Consider the following 15,681-nt stretch of genomic DNA (forward strand, 5'->3'; position numbering starts at 1 on the left):
TGACTTTCAAAATTCACGGTGAGTTGCTTTCATGAGTCATGTATTCTGCCTTTTCAGACAATATTTGTAGACCTGCTTTTTCTGCAGTCTCTTTCAAACGTTCTAGCCTATTCTTTGCATTTTTTAAAGTTCCATCTATTATTACAAGATCATTTGCAAAGATCAAACAATTTATTGCTTCTTCCAATGTACCCAGCTTCATGTATGAGGGCTATCCAGAAAGTAACAGACTTTCTGAAATAAAAAATTAACAATGCGGGAAAACCAAATTTTATTGTATACATTTTAAAGATACGCTCTTAAGCTATTTTTCTACATAACCGCCATTCAAATTTAGGCATGTATTGTGCGGTGGCACAAGTTTTTCAGTAACATCTCTATAGAAATCTGCTCCCTATAATTGCAACTACTGGTTAATACTGACATGCAGTTCAGCATCAGTATCAAAGCATTGCGTAGCGAGCCATGTCTTCAGTGCTGGGAAGGTTGTATGGTGGATGATCAAACACCTCCCATCCAAAACCCTGTAAGAACTCTTGGGTACTTTTGGCCATGTGTGGATGTATGTCGTGAAAAACAAAATTTTTGTGTGAAGTTTTCCACGACTCGCTATTCCTCTTCCATACACATCACAAAAGTCATAATAAATTTCATTTGGTTTGCAATTTTTTGGCAACGGAACCTATTCACAGAACACATCTCACAAGTTGTACCATTTTCTGTTGCAATGCAAATTTTAACATGTCACAGAAAGCAAAGAAGGAGAGACACAGACCACGTGCTAACACCGCTGGATGAATTTTAAGTATAGGAAAATTGTGGCACCAAGATGGTTGCTGTAGCCCTGCCCACCGCCACAATAGACCAAAGCATCTGTTACTTTCTGCACAGCCCTCATAGTTAGTAACATTTTGTTTTTCTTCTTCTATTTTCCATTACCTTTTTCCACATACAGTTGAATAATAATGGTACCAAACTGTAATGGTACCAAACTGTCTCCTTGGCAGACTTCTGACACAATTTGGAAGGGACAAGAAGTTGTTCCAAGAACTTTCATTTCAGATACTGTGTTTGTAAGAATCAACAACTTTTAGCACTATCTTTTTAGTTTATATTTTCATGTACCTACTTATTTGTAATTATACCAAAGCTTTGTAATAATTATATGTTGACTTATGATGTTCATGATTGCATATCAAGCAGGTTATTTTATTATTTACTTCATAGCAAAAAGAACTCCAATTCCAACTGTTATTGGAAATTTTTGTGTTTCTCAGCAGTTCTTGTATTATTTTTACTACTATATGGTTTCAGTAGAGGTATGCTAAACACAAAGTGCTGAAATAGATGAATAATTATTAAAATTGCAGAACATTTTTATTAAAATTGATACATTTCTTGAACATTAACTTTCCAGACACTGAATAATTGCACAAATTGATACCTATCTTCTGAAAGTGAAATATAACATGTATTCACCCTCCAAGCAAATCAATTTGTACAAGACTAAAGTCTGACAGTGTAGCTGTGTCATATAGGGTGGAGTGAGAAGGAAGTAAACCTTGACTGTTTTGGGCTGTAAGAGGGTGAAGTTGGGGAAAGTTTGTATCCTGCATTACTGTCAACTCAGGTGCCAAATGCCGTCAGCAGTGGTGGCAGTAATGACACACAGAAATAACAATGTTGATGGATGTTGAGGTAGAGGAATGAGAATTTTAATGGCCCAAGAAGTTAAGCTTTGCAACAGGTCCAACCTATACAGAAGACCCATCATTAGGTGTGGATCTGAAGTCTAGAGCTGTGCAGTTAGGTTTTGTTTGTGAATTTATTTGGTAGTTGATGCACAGCATGATATAAAATCTGCTCTTTGAACTGTGTGTATACTGGCTGTCCATGTTGAAGTAAAAGGGCTTCTGACTAAATTGCAGCTATTCAAAGGCATAACTGCACCAGAAGCTGGCACTCCACCCCTTTTCTCCCTGCACTATTTCACTCTGAAGATACCCAGTCCTTTTGATTTACACATTTGGACTGTGCTCAAAGCTTTCGCTGCAAGAGACAGAGAAAATTATAAGTGTATTTATGCATTCTGTCAGAGTGCGTTTCTTACTTCTACATCTACATCTACATTGATACTCCGCAAGCCACCCAACAGTGTGTGGCGGAGGGCACTTTACGTGCCACTGTCATTACCTCCCTTTCCTGTTCCAGTTGCGTATGGTTCGCGGGAAGAACGACTGTCTGAAAGCCTCCGTGCGCGCTCTAGTCTCTCTAATTTTACATTCGTGATCTCCTCGGGAAGTATAAGTAGGGGGAAGCAATATATTCGATACCTCATCCAGAAACGCACCCTCTCGAAACCTGGCGAGCAAGCTACACCGCGATGCAGAGTCTGCCACTTGAGTTTATTAAACATCTCCGTAACGCTATCGCGGTTACCAAATAACCCAGTGACGAAACGCGCCGCTCTTCTTTGGATCTTCTCTATCTCCTCCGTCAACCCGACCTGGTACGGATCCCACACTGATGAGCAATACTCAAGTATAGGTCGAACGAGTGTTTTGTAAGCCACCTCCTTTGTTGATGGACTACATTTTCTAAGCACTCTCCCAATGAATCTCAACCTGGTACCCGCCTTACCAACAATTAGTTTTATATGATCATTCCACTTCAAATCGTTCCGTACGCATACTCCCAGATATTTTACAGAAGTAACTGCTACCAGTGTTTGTTCTGCTATCATATAATCATACAATAAAGGATCCTTCTTTCTATCTTGATAGTGGAAGGATATACTTGATCAATGGATAATACAGTTATGTTTCCTTACATAATGTCCAAAATGTGTAAGTTGATATTCTACTTCTTTTATTGTCCTTTTCCCTAGTTTTCTCCTTAAAGCTCCTGTTTGTGGGACAGAACAAATTTCTCCAGATTTTTCTGTTAAACATTAAGAAAAAATAAAGAGAGCTCGTATGTTTATGTTACTTAGAATGACAATATGTGACTAAGGATAGCAGCGGTGTATTGGAAACTCATTGTAGACATCAGTCACATTGTAGTTTGTAAATGTACTAAATAATAATGTAGTTGAATAAACACATTGACTGCTTGGGGTCATTTAAAAATAAGGAGAGATGAAGATTCAATTTTTAATTGTCCTATGTCAACTGTTGAAGTGGCCGAGCGGTTCTAGGCGCTACAGTCTGGAACCGCGCGACCACTACGGTCGCAGGTTCGAATCCTGCCTCGGGCATGGACGTGTGTGATGTCCTTAGGTTAGTTAGGTTTAGGTTGCTCTAAGTTCTAGGGGACTGATAACCACAGCAGTTAAGTCCCATAGTGCTCAGAGCCAAACTGTTGAAGTTGATGTTACTTGCATCTGCTTATTTTAATGCAGGATCCACAGTGGAATAGATTTCTCGAACACATTGTGAAATCTGAGGAGGGTAAACCACTGCGAGATGTCTTCCAGAGTCCACCAGGTGTAGCAAAATTGTCTGCACTCATCCTGTCACAGAATGTAAATCCAAGTAAGTAGAATTATTTACTAGCAAGAAACATGCTGTTTGTGACTTATATTTTTTCAACAAAAGAGAATATAGAAAGTAAAACCACTTTCGAAATTTGCTGGTGGGTGTTGCACATTTTTGCTCAAAAACATCCCTTGTATAACAAGCACTAGATTAGTATTTAAACTTGATGTAGCGTTACAAATATGAGGAGTCAACCGTGAGAAGTCAAAGTTGAGATATTCACAGGATTCTGAATATGTCACACTTGCTGTTTCCTATGCCACATGCTTCTCCTCCCTGTGTGTTTCAAGAAAAAAGGAGTAATGTCTTTTTGTTGTGGAAAGTAAACTTTCAGCATTTAGCGTTTACTTCATATTTCACAACAAAAGTTTTTCTTGACTTCCACTTGCATTTCAAGCTGTTTTGACATATTTTCAGCGCATGTTTCTTACCCGAACTTAAATTGTGCAAGAAATTTGGTATACGTGGACTAGCTCAGTCGCTGTTAATCATTAGGAGTTGACTGACTGATAAAAGTAATAATAATGAATATCATTTATTCTCATTTCATACTTACGTAATTACACATAATGTGATCATTTACAGGTTTTGTGGCAAATGTGGCGAAGGATTTTAACTGTGTGCCCTTTTTGAAAAAACAAAACTTTTAACTGTGTGGCCTTTTTGCAAAAACAAAACTACCAGGACTATCAGAGCTTAAAGTGTAAGAATTAATTTGGTCAATGTTTCCATCATTTGATGCATTACACCATGTCTCAACAACCACTGTAACTTCCTCAATACTTTCCTTTTGCTTGTATTTATTCTTCAGAAATCTGAGATTTTAGTATTCCAAAGTATTAAACAAAATTACCGTTCATGATGAAATTAGTGAAGCTAGGTGTTGTTTGTTTCGTTTTTATGCACTGCCAGTCCATACTCTTTTACTGAAAGAGGTAAGAAGGGAGAGGAGTGTACTGAGAATGTTAGAAGTATGCAAAACCTATGGTTAAGTAGTGTGCTTCTTTTAGGTAAGGAACGAATGAAAACTGCATCGGGGTTTGTAGTTTTAGAGGTCACCAAAATTAACAGGCTCACTCCTTTGTGCACAGTCTAATAGCCTTTTCTAAATTACCAGGATGCTGTCTCCCTGTTAGGAATGTCTGTGGTGTTTTAAATGTTTTTGACTTTACTTTCAGTGCTGACGAAAGCTTGTCTCTCCTCATCAAATGTTTCTTCCAGTTACAGCTTTCTTATTTCTCCTTTATTTCATTTTCCTATATGGTTTTATCATCACATAAATAAAAAGAAAGCAGTAAAATTTCTCTCTTTGTGTCTTGTATTTTTTATTTTTGTTCCTCAGTCATGTGAACTTAATATTTTTTTGAATTGTTTTTCTTTCACTTATAAATTGATGTATTGGAGGAATTTGCTTACAGGTGACAAGGCAGATGTTCAGTATATTGGAATAATGCTGTTAGCAGCTATAATAAAATTTGATAGACAATGGTTGTCTACACAGCAAATGCTTATTAACTCCCTCAAGAAGGTGTGGATGGATGACAATTACCTGGTAAGTATTTTTGCTGTGCATATAGCTGAAGTACTTATTTCTTATGTGTTCATCCATTGAGCTAAATGATCTCACACCAGATAAAGTTAAGTTTGCCTCATCAAGAATGCTCTCCAGTTGGAAGTGTTCTTGCAGCTGTTGTCATGAGTGAGTTTTTGCCCACACAGGCTTTAATAAGAGATCATGGTATTGGCTGCCTGAGTAACCGAATGGAACCTGAAGGTATACCAGTGTGAATCTACATTGAGTATATGAAAGAAATTGCTCCTTTTCTAATAGCAGTCTACCATAGAGCATTAGATGAGGGAAGCATTTCTAATGATTGGAAAACAGCACAGGTCATTCTCGTTTTTCAAGAAGTCATTAAACAGACACAAAGTACTATAGGCTGATATCTCTGATGTTGGTCTGTTGTACAGTTTGTGCTGACACCTTGTATCATTTCTTAAGACAGAAAATCTCCTCTGCAGGAATGAACATGGCTTCTGAAAACAACAATATTGTGAAACCCAGTCCACTAAGTTAGTTCACAAGACCCAGCAAGCAGTTGATACCAATGCCAAGGTTTATACCATGTTCTTTGACTTCCAGAAAGAGCTTGATACAGTTCAGCACTGTAGTCTAATGAACAGTGTATAAGTGTATGGAATATTGGACCAGCTGTGTGGTTAGATTGAAGAGTTTCTGCCAAGAAGAATACAGGAAGTCATTCTCTACAGAGAGGAAATGTCAGAATAAAAGTAACTTCAGGCATACCCCAAGGGAATGTTAAAAGAGCCATTACTTTTCACGCAACAGGGTCGAAACTGATTGTAACAACGCTAAAGGGACTCACGGTTTATGGTCGTTGCAGTTGATAGTTGCACAAACTGAGTTGTTGCTTTGCTTTTTTTACAGGCTGTTGTAGAGTTAAAACTTAAAAAACTAGCAGAAATACAGCACACCTATCATATTTACAACACACTATTTGTCGAGGGGGGCTAAAGAGGAAGTTTTCTTATGATTATGCAGTACGTACAGCAATAAGATGCCAGGAAAATGTAAAAATCTTAAACAAGTGAAGAGAGAAGGAGCAATGACATAAATTGTTCAATAATGTTTAAATGGGGAAGGTAGGAGACGAGATACTGGCAGAAGTGAAGCTGTGGGGATGGATCGTTAGTCGTGCTTGGGTAGCACAGTCAGTAGAGCTCTTGCTCACGAAAGCAAAGGTCCAGAGTTCAAGTCTTGGTCTGGCAGACAGTTTTTATCTGCCAGGAAGATTCATATCAGCGCACACTTCACTGCGGAGTCAGACGCTGTGGCTAAGCCTTGTTTCCACAATATCCTCTTCTCCAGGAGTGCTAGTCCTACAAGTTTCGCAGGAGAGCTTCTACGAAGGTTAGAAGGTAAGTATTATCAGAATTGAAGCTGTAGGGACGAGTTGTGAGTTGTGTTTGAGTAGCTCTATCGGTAGAGCTTTTGCCTGTGAAAGGCAAAGGTCCCAAGCTCGAGTCTCGATCCAGAGCACAGTTTTAATTTCCCAGAAAGTTTTCTTATCGGCGCAGACTCCGCTGCAGAGTGAAAATTTTGTTCTGGACCTTTCTCTTCCTTGTCTAGTGACATTGTTTTCAGTGGGACAATAAACCCTAAGCCCCCTTTTAAACAAACTGTGCAAAAGAGTACAAGGTTATCACTTTTGAGGCACATTATGGTGAGAGATACATTACTCTGCAAAATGAGATAGATAAAGTAATGCAACACATTAACTACTTACTGGAAAGTTGGGAACATATTGCCTGAGGTCTTCCAGTCAAGCACAGAAAGCTGGAGGTTCACGTAGAATGTAGTCAGCATGACTATAGTGCCAAATGGGGCAGGCCCCGCAACTAAAGAAAGTTTGAGGAATCGGAAAAGACAGTGCGTGTCAATCAGCGAGTAGTTACAGTGTAGCGATGTTCTTCACTACAGCAAGGTTTTGAGACAGCATGTGGATGACGTCACAGATGAAAAATCATCAGGAAAGATGAAGTGTGATGAGTGTAGCCCAGGTATTTGGTATTGCCTACAGCGTTGTTTCATATGGATGGGGAGCTTTCGGAACCAAAGACACTGTTACCAAAAGTAGAGAAAGCTGATCGACCATGCTCATCTACAATGACAAACGACTGTTATATTTTGCTACAGGAAAGAAGGGACCCATGTCAAACAGTGGGTACAATTGCAAGCACATTAAACAGGACTGCAAAGCAAGGAAACTCACGCTACACAGTGGCACAGTGACTACTTGGATGTAGTCCCCCTGCCAGACACGTGGTACATTGTGTTACGTTCGCACCTGCGTATTAGCATATTAGCATCATTTATGATGGCGCCAATAGTGTAGTGACTGGACCAGTAAGGTTTGGCATCCCATACTCTTTTTCTGATGAGAGCAGATTCAATCTGAGTAGCGATTCTGGACCTATCTTCATACAACGAGAAGTGGGAACTTGTCAAACATAATAGCTTTGATGGTCCAGGTGTTGTGATGTGGGGAGGCATATTGATGCATGGGCATTAAAACTCCAAATCTTGAACAGGGTACATGCATTAGTAGACATTATTTTGACAGAGTACTCTTTCCCCATGTGCAGCTTTTGAGGAGTCCATTCAGCCCTGACTTCATTTTTATTAATGGCAGTGCACAACAGCATTGAACCATGCAGCTGGAGGATATTCAGTGAATAGACTGGCTGCCCATTTGTCTGACTTAAATCCTGTTGGGGATGTGTTAGGAAGATCTGTTGCAGCATGTCCATGTGCACCAATGGCAACCCAACCTTGCTGCTGACAATTGGAATGCCTTACCACAAGAACTCTGTACAAATCTTGTGGCCAGTATGGGAGTGCATTGTGGAGCTTGTGTTACTATTCGTGGTGATGGCACAGCCTATTAAGAACCATGTTCCACCTTTTTTAATGCCAGAAGACCAGCATACATCGTGGTGAATTCAATGTAATTATTTTCTTCGAGTAAAAGTGTCATTTCTGTTCATTTCATTGCGTATTTCTTCCTAAATATGGTCAAAGTTTCATCAAGTAATGTTACTTGGCAGTGAAGAGTCATGGGAAAGTTATTGTAGTCTTTAAGTTTTGCACACAGTCATAATAACATTCTAAATAAAATGATTTTTGTTTATGACAGCCAATGTTTTATTTGTTGCAAGCATTTTTTTGTGATCTAAGTGTTATTGAAATTTTTTTACGCATTGTTACTGTAGTTACATGAACATTTTTTGCTTTCAGGAACTCCACAAGAAAGTAGAAGGAGTAGATGCAAGACACTGGCGTGAACCAAAACTTATAGTCAAGATACTGCTTCATTATTTCTGCCATCACCCTAATGATGTTGACTTACTATTCCAACTCCTTCGTGCATTTTGCTACCATGTAATCCCAGACTTCCAGGTGAGCATCTCTTTACTGTTTTCTGGCACATTTGTGTAGCATTTGTGAGAGGTTGAAAGTATAAATTACTCTGTTTTATGTATGGAATTTGCAGAAATTATTGACACCACAATCAAAAGAACTGGTCCACAGTTAGTAGATTTATTGTGTCAGATTGCTTATGTATGTAATGCCACTAATTAGTTCCTTAGACCAGGATGCATTTAACACATATTTCATCAGTGTAAGATTGTGGCAGAGAAACCTGGCTATGAAAATTAAATGTGACAGAATAGATACTGTGAGAAGTAGATGACAGGCACTCATCTGATAGTCCATTGTATGAGATGAAAACAGATCTCTCTCCACATTGTTTCCTTTCATTATTTTGCCTAGTATAAAAAAGAAGTTGAGGGATAGTTTAAAGTTTTTCACGTTACAGCAAACCAGATCATAGGGACTGGTTCAGGCAAGACCTATGGAGTAGAAGTCATTCCCTCAGCATTATTGAAATCCTCATGTCAAACCTATTCCATGTGGTGTGCAATACATATGAGGCAGGTGAAATACCCTTGAGAAGATATATTTGGATTCCAGTGAAATGTAGGAACACACGACGCAATACTGCCCCTGCTACTTTTCTGAGAAGAAAGATATTGAAGAAAGGCAAATTTATGTTTATAGGATTTAGAGAACACTGTTGACAAATGTGACTGGACTACATACACTTTTTGAAATTTGTTTATAGCAAGGATGAAAAAAGTTACTTATGATTAGTACTGAAAACATACTCTAGTCTGTCATAAAAGTCAAAGGTCATGAAAGAGAAGCCATAGTTGAGCTATTTCCAGTATTATTCAATCTGTACATTGAGCTGGCAATAGAGGAAGCCAAGGAGAAATTTGGAAAGAGAGTTAAAGTTCTGGGAGAAGAAATAAAAACGTTGAGATTTGCTAAAGACATTTTAATGCTGTCAGAAACAGCAAAGGTGTTGGAAGGGCAGTTGAATGTAATGAATAGTGTCTTGAAAATAGGTAATAAGATAAACATCAGCAAAGTAAAACAAGCATTATGGAGTGTAGTTGAAGTAAATCAGGTGATGCTGATAGAATTAGATTCGAAATTGATACAGTAAAAGTAGTTGATTTGGGTAGCAAAATACGTGATAATGATCATATAGAAGGAATATAAAATGCTGACTAGGAATGAACACTTCAAAGAGAAGAGAATAAAATCATTTGAAATGTGACACTATAGAAGAATGTCAAATGATGAGGTACTGAATCAAATGGGAAAGAACTTAAATTTATGTCACAAGTTTACTAAAAGAAAGGATTGTTAACTAATATCAATAGCTTGATATGTTACAAATGTGAGCTCTGTGGTGGCTTATTGTTACTGAACAGAAGACTAAGGGTAGCTGTCACTTTTTTTGTAAATTTTCATTGTATATTAAATTCATCAACACACAGTATTCCTCAAGACCCCTTTCATGAACTGTTTGTACATAAATATTGAATTAAGCCATGAGGAGAACTTAAATCACATGTACAAATATAATAATAAAGACATCACAGTCAACCCAAACCAGACTTACGCTTTGTTTTTCTTGTTGTCAAAGATGAATGTTTAACATAAAGTATAGAGCATTTGTAATTTTGTTTCATTATTTTCAGTTTTTGAGGAATTTCCTGGAAACAACAGTTGCAGAGAACTATACGGTTGAATGGAAAAGGACAGCATTTTTCCGTTTTGTGGATGTCTTTCACAGCCCAAAGATGTCACAAGACCTGAAAGCGAAGGTTCTGCAGATGATACTTATACCATGCTTTGCTGAAAGTTTTGAACGTGGGGAAGGAGAAAAGATAATTGGTACTCCACCCCTTCCAGATCAAGAGAATCCTGAAAATGTTGTTTCCGTTTTTGTAAGCAAGGTAATACATTCATTAACATCTACAATTCAAAAATATACAACTAGAATTAAGTTCGAGCATTTGTTGTTGACTAAGTATAACTAGCTTTTATGTGAAGTTGTGCCTGTCTGCAACTTGATGTGTCATCTGTACGGTAAGTAGCAATTTGTCTTTTCCTTATATTGCTGTCTTACGTGATGTAGTTGGGTCTCTGCACATCACTTTGTTCTATGATAAATATGGCCTTGCACATAAATGCAAGTTTTATTTTTTCAAATTTCGTAAGTGGACAGAGCTGCCACAAAAATGAAAATATTTCACAATGATGTTAATTTCACAAATGGTTGCAAAATATGTACATTTAAAATGAGACTCCAGAAACAATAGTAGCACTTTCTAGCTAGCACATCGTCTACCTGTATGTTCGGGGTGACAAATCAGTAGTAGTGCAAATATGTAGTGGAATATTAATGCGTAAGCCTGAACTGCTGATTATTAGGCAGACACAATAATCTCAATACCATGGCCAGTATTCAGTAAGCCCACAGTAATTTCAGTAATTTGTGTGCTTGGTTAGGTCTCGTGACATTCGGTCTCTTCTGTTTAAGGCAATACCCCATTAAATAATTTAGCCTGCTCTATAAATACAGAAGTGGCAGTAACACAGTATTAAATAATTCCTATACAAATCAGTCAGTCAGACAGTGTAGTGCTTAGGAAACCTCTCTCTCTCTCTCTCTCTCTCTCTCTCTCTCTCTCTCTCTGAATGAAATTGTGGCATAATAATAATGGTTTTTAAAACCTGCTGAAATATTAAAATCAAATGTAGCAGTGACATGCAGTGTCATCTGGAGTGCCTTTGACCCTTGGTCTATGAATGTTTTGATGACTCTGTAATGCCAGCAACTGTTAATTTTGATTTTATTTTCATACTATTGTACATCTTTGAATACTTACGTATATTTGTTAGCTATTTGATCATAGAATATCAGCATAATTGGCAATATTTGCCATCGCAGATACTTTATGCTCTGAGAGCTAACAAATATATGTAGGTACCTAAGACTGAAATTGTACAATATTACAAAACTAAAGTAAAAAAAAAAAAAACAGTTGCAGAAATAATGTAGTCATTAAAATAAACAGTTCATGGCTTTAATGTGCGATTGCACTGTGAAGTCACATATTGCTGAAAACTAATTGCATAGCAAAGGAACTGACCAGTTTGTTGGGAGAATAAGGTTCAAAACAAGAAGGCAGTTTTAACTGAAATTTAAATTCCAAACGCAATTGAGTGGGTAGAAACAGGAATTTATAGTGCTGTAATTTTATAACTATCAGCAGCTGCCATGATGAGGTGCGTGCAGTTGTCTCCTTGTCTATTGGCTGCATGGCTAGTCCTTGCATCCAATCTGTAAGAGTAGCATTTCAGTATTTTTAACAATAAAGGCCACAATAACATGAGGGTGGCATTACTCAGCGGAAACTTCAAAAAGGCTCATTTCTTCCATGTCATATGCGAATGTGTAAATTTTTGCAACAGTTACTCCTGGTCACTTGATTATTACTTGATATTACTGGCCTTGGCAACCAGAGCCAGTGGTCGTGTGTGAGAGTTGCATTTGCATCAGAGAGAGAGAGAGAGAGAGAGAGAGAGAGAGAGAGAGAGAGAGAGAGATTGTGTGTGTGTGTGTGTGTGTGTGTGTGTGTGTGTGTGTGTGTGTGTCGATATGGTGAGTAGCAGTCTATACTTTTCATAATATTGTCGTTATTCCACCCTTGATTTTCCATTATTTGTCATATTCACAAATGACTTGCATATGGAAATCATTGTTTCAACATTGTTACATGATGGTAGAAAGAATAATCATTTATTGTTATCATCATCATTAGTATGTTTACTCATTGCTGAACGTAGTGACCTCATTTCTTCATTCATTTCTTAAGTAATTGAATCCTTGACTGGACACTTCCATCCATAGTGATCTTAGGTCTTCCTAATGTAAGATGAAGAGTTAGGCCCGTAATCTTCTTCACTTGATCCAACCCTGTGCTTGCTGCTCTTCCTCAAGGCCTCGTGTGTTTGATTTTGCCTTGTAAGATGATTTATTCTAAATTATCTCCTTCTCTTCTCAAAATGTGCCCTAGGAACTGGAATATCTTCGGCTGACATGAAAAGGACACTTCTTGTGATGCCATGTTCTTTAATAATGGAAGTATTGATTCTTCTTTCTGTCCATGGTTCCTGCAACATCATCTGCCTTGTGATGCCAAGTTCTTCTGTAGTCGAAGAATGGATTCTTCTCTCTCTCCATGATACCTGTAACATTTTCCGTCATCGTAGATATACACAATCGTATACTACCTGCAGATCCTTCAAGCAACCTGTAGGTTGAATTTGATCTAAACCTTGGCAATTAACAACCATTAGTTTTGTCTTTTTCATGTTTATCTCTAGACTGAAACTTAAATCAACAGTCTACGCTCTGGAAAACAGACCACGAAGTTCGTTCTTTCTCACTTCCTCAAACCATAGATTGTTGAGTACCCTGCTATCAGTTGTCCACCCCAGCCATCCCATGCATCCCACATAACATCCTCTGCATTTTCTCACTTCATTTGTCACATCAAAAAACTCCACGTATTCATCTTCTGCTTGTATAGTTGCAGTATGACTGTCGTAAAGCCCTTTTAGTAATGATACTATTTGGTTTGGAAGAGTAGAATTTTAATAGTTTTTTTTTTTTTTACTCCCCTTAATAGTAGTGTTCTCTTGTACAATAATCAGACAGTTAAATTCCTGACCTAACATAGTTTTCAAAGTTTGTGGATTAAAATTCTTGTCTTAACATCAAACTTCTTTCTCCCTCTTCTAGATTAATTATTGGTTTTTGCATGTTGCACTGTAACAACAAATCGTGCATTGTATTCACTATTGAAAAATTCGGTGCATTTGAGTACAGATAAAAGTGTTGCATCGATTTTATATGTCCTTAACAGAGAGGGAAATTGGCTCACATCAGAAATTTATGGTCCAGGATGATACTGTTATTCAAGAAACAGACAGTACATAAATCATCATCATCATTGTTGATGTAACTTATATAAATATGCTTGTTATGTAAAAGAACTATAGTTTTCTGAAATGACCATTTTTACATGTACTTTTCAGATCATAGATCCTGATAACCCATTTGGGAATTCGGACTCCGTGCGCATATTCCTTCTACAGTTTGCATGCTTGCTTGTGGATCAGGCAGCTCCTCATATTCATGACGCACAAAACAAACGACAAGGTATGTTCAGATTTGTTTTTCACATTCTTTGATTACTTTCTGTATATTGTTTTTGAGTAACCATTAAATGATGTGATTTGTTTTGGGAGATAAAAGAAAATAAGAAGAAATTGATAGTCCACTAATCAAAATTACTGTTTACTGCCATGTTGCATTCTTACTGCTAAAAAAAGTTATTTAATGATAGTAAAGTTATGTAACGATAGTAAATACTATTGTGAAGCAAATTACAGAGAGATAGTACAGGTATTTAAGTAGTGGCAGATATTGGGTCACTTAATTGTAAAAGATAAAAACAAGACAAGATAAATTAATGTCGCTTATCTTTATGGTCAATCCCCTTCCCACATATCCCTCCATTTTGAAAACAATCGAAGAATTATTCTGTAGTACTGTGCTGTAAAATTCGACAGTACTATGTTCAACAATAAACTTTTAACTATGGGGAGGTCATATTGTTGCTGGGTGATTGTAATGGGATGCATTATGAGAATATTTTGACTTGGTGTTCCGATTGGCAGCTCTCTTTAGATTTCAATAAATTCAAGGTATTTTACATAACAAAGTGAAATTGCCCAAAGATACCTGATCATCACAAATTACATGGTTAGCTTCTGAAGTTGCCACTTATTTTTAATAATAAAGTGTAATACTCCATGACGTAGAACAAGAGCCAGTACAAACGGTAAGTAAATTGCTTGGCTTTGTTGTGTGAATTTTGGGAGAAGTCTCATGCATGAAGTACCAATTCTAGAATACTGCTTCAACCTTTGCAGTCCTTATCAAGTAGGCTTGACAGTGGATATGGTATGAATTCACAGTAACGCTCCTAGGCTTGTAATAGACCAGTATAGATCACAATATACAGTATAACTATCCTATTACATTTCCGGAATCAACATTTTCCCGCTGTTTACTACATTTTTTATTGGTCTTGTCAAATGTACTATGTTAGCATGTCAATTCCACCTGAAAAATGTTAATATACGTTTAATTTTCCTGTGATTTACACTTAATGCAACAGTGTTCATGGAGAAAAAATGGACTTAATTGACATTAAATTATGCTAGCATGGCGTTGATCTTAAAGTAGTATTTACAAACATTAGATGGTTAAGTTTCTTGACACGAGGACGCTCTAATCAACAGATCTGAATCGATGAAAGTCAGAACAAATTGTGCTTTGTCTCCTGTCACTGCCAAACTCTGCACGGCATTCGAATAATGACCGATCAAAACAGTTTTCAAACTTTCTCTACTGTGCTTACGCAACTGTGTGATCATCATGACAACTCAGATGCGTGTTTATTTGTTTGGCCACATGCAGCATTACTTGACACCTTTGTGCCTTGTGTCTTATTCAAATATTTGTGGTTTGAATAATGAAATACTGTATGAGTGGAAATATTTACGTAAGTATGTTTGTGATGTTTCATACACACACAGTGTGAGTGATGTGTGTGTGTGTGTGTGTGTGTGTGTGTGTGTGTGGGGGGGGGGGGGGGGGTTCTGGGTATTGGAGGAGGCACAACACCTTATACCCTCAGAAAAACAACTACAGTGCAAGATAAACAGAACATATGCAAACATCACAAAAAAACGCTTTAAAAAAGATTTACATTTGACAGTGGAATAAATTCTCAGAAATTGTCATGCTAAGCATAAGAAAATACGTGACTGGTGCAGTGTTTTGTTCTTATAGAGTGTATAACACAGTTGTAGACTTTCCAAAAACGTGCATGGTGTTTAAGCTGCAGGAGCTCATTTATTTGTTCCTGCAAGTCGACAAGCATGAATGATGCTACTACCTGCAAAACACCCTTACCGCTTGTTCACTGTGCGGGTTCTGGTGTCGTGCTCCTGCTGATAGCAGATCCGTGCACTTTGACTGAAATAATAGGGATGTGGTTGATTGGCCAGTAAATAAATACCCAAGGTATATGATTATATTGTTGAGCCTATGTGTCTTTCAAGTTG

The 15,681-nt window shown here is 37.5% G+C and overlaps 1 protein-coding gene across 1 annotated transcript in view; it reads left to right on the top strand.

Moving 5' to 3' along the window:
* LOC124598833 (transformation/transcription domain-associated protein) overlaps window positions 1-15,681 on the top strand; it is a 441,523-nt gene that overhangs the window by 217,177 nt on the left and 208,665 nt on the right. Inside the window, exons 30-34 of the mRNA XM_047136029.1 lie at window positions 3,401-3,533; window positions 4,955-5,088; window positions 8,356-8,517; window positions 10,173-10,430; window positions 13,582-13,705. Coding sequence (XP_046991985.1) covers window positions 3,401-3,533; window positions 4,955-5,088; window positions 8,356-8,517; window positions 10,173-10,430; window positions 13,582-13,705 — 811 coding nt within the window. The remainder of the gene's footprint in view (window positions 1-3,400; window positions 3,534-4,954; window positions 5,089-8,355; window positions 8,518-10,172; window positions 10,431-13,581; window positions 13,706-15,681) is intronic.

Source organism: Schistocerca americana, chromosome 1, assembly GCF_021461395.2.
Source record: "Schistocerca americana isolate TAMUIC-IGC-003095 chromosome 1, iqSchAmer2.1, whole genome shotgun sequence".
Taxonomy (NCBI): Eukaryota; Metazoa; Arthropoda; class Insecta; order Orthoptera; family Acrididae; genus Schistocerca; species Schistocerca americana.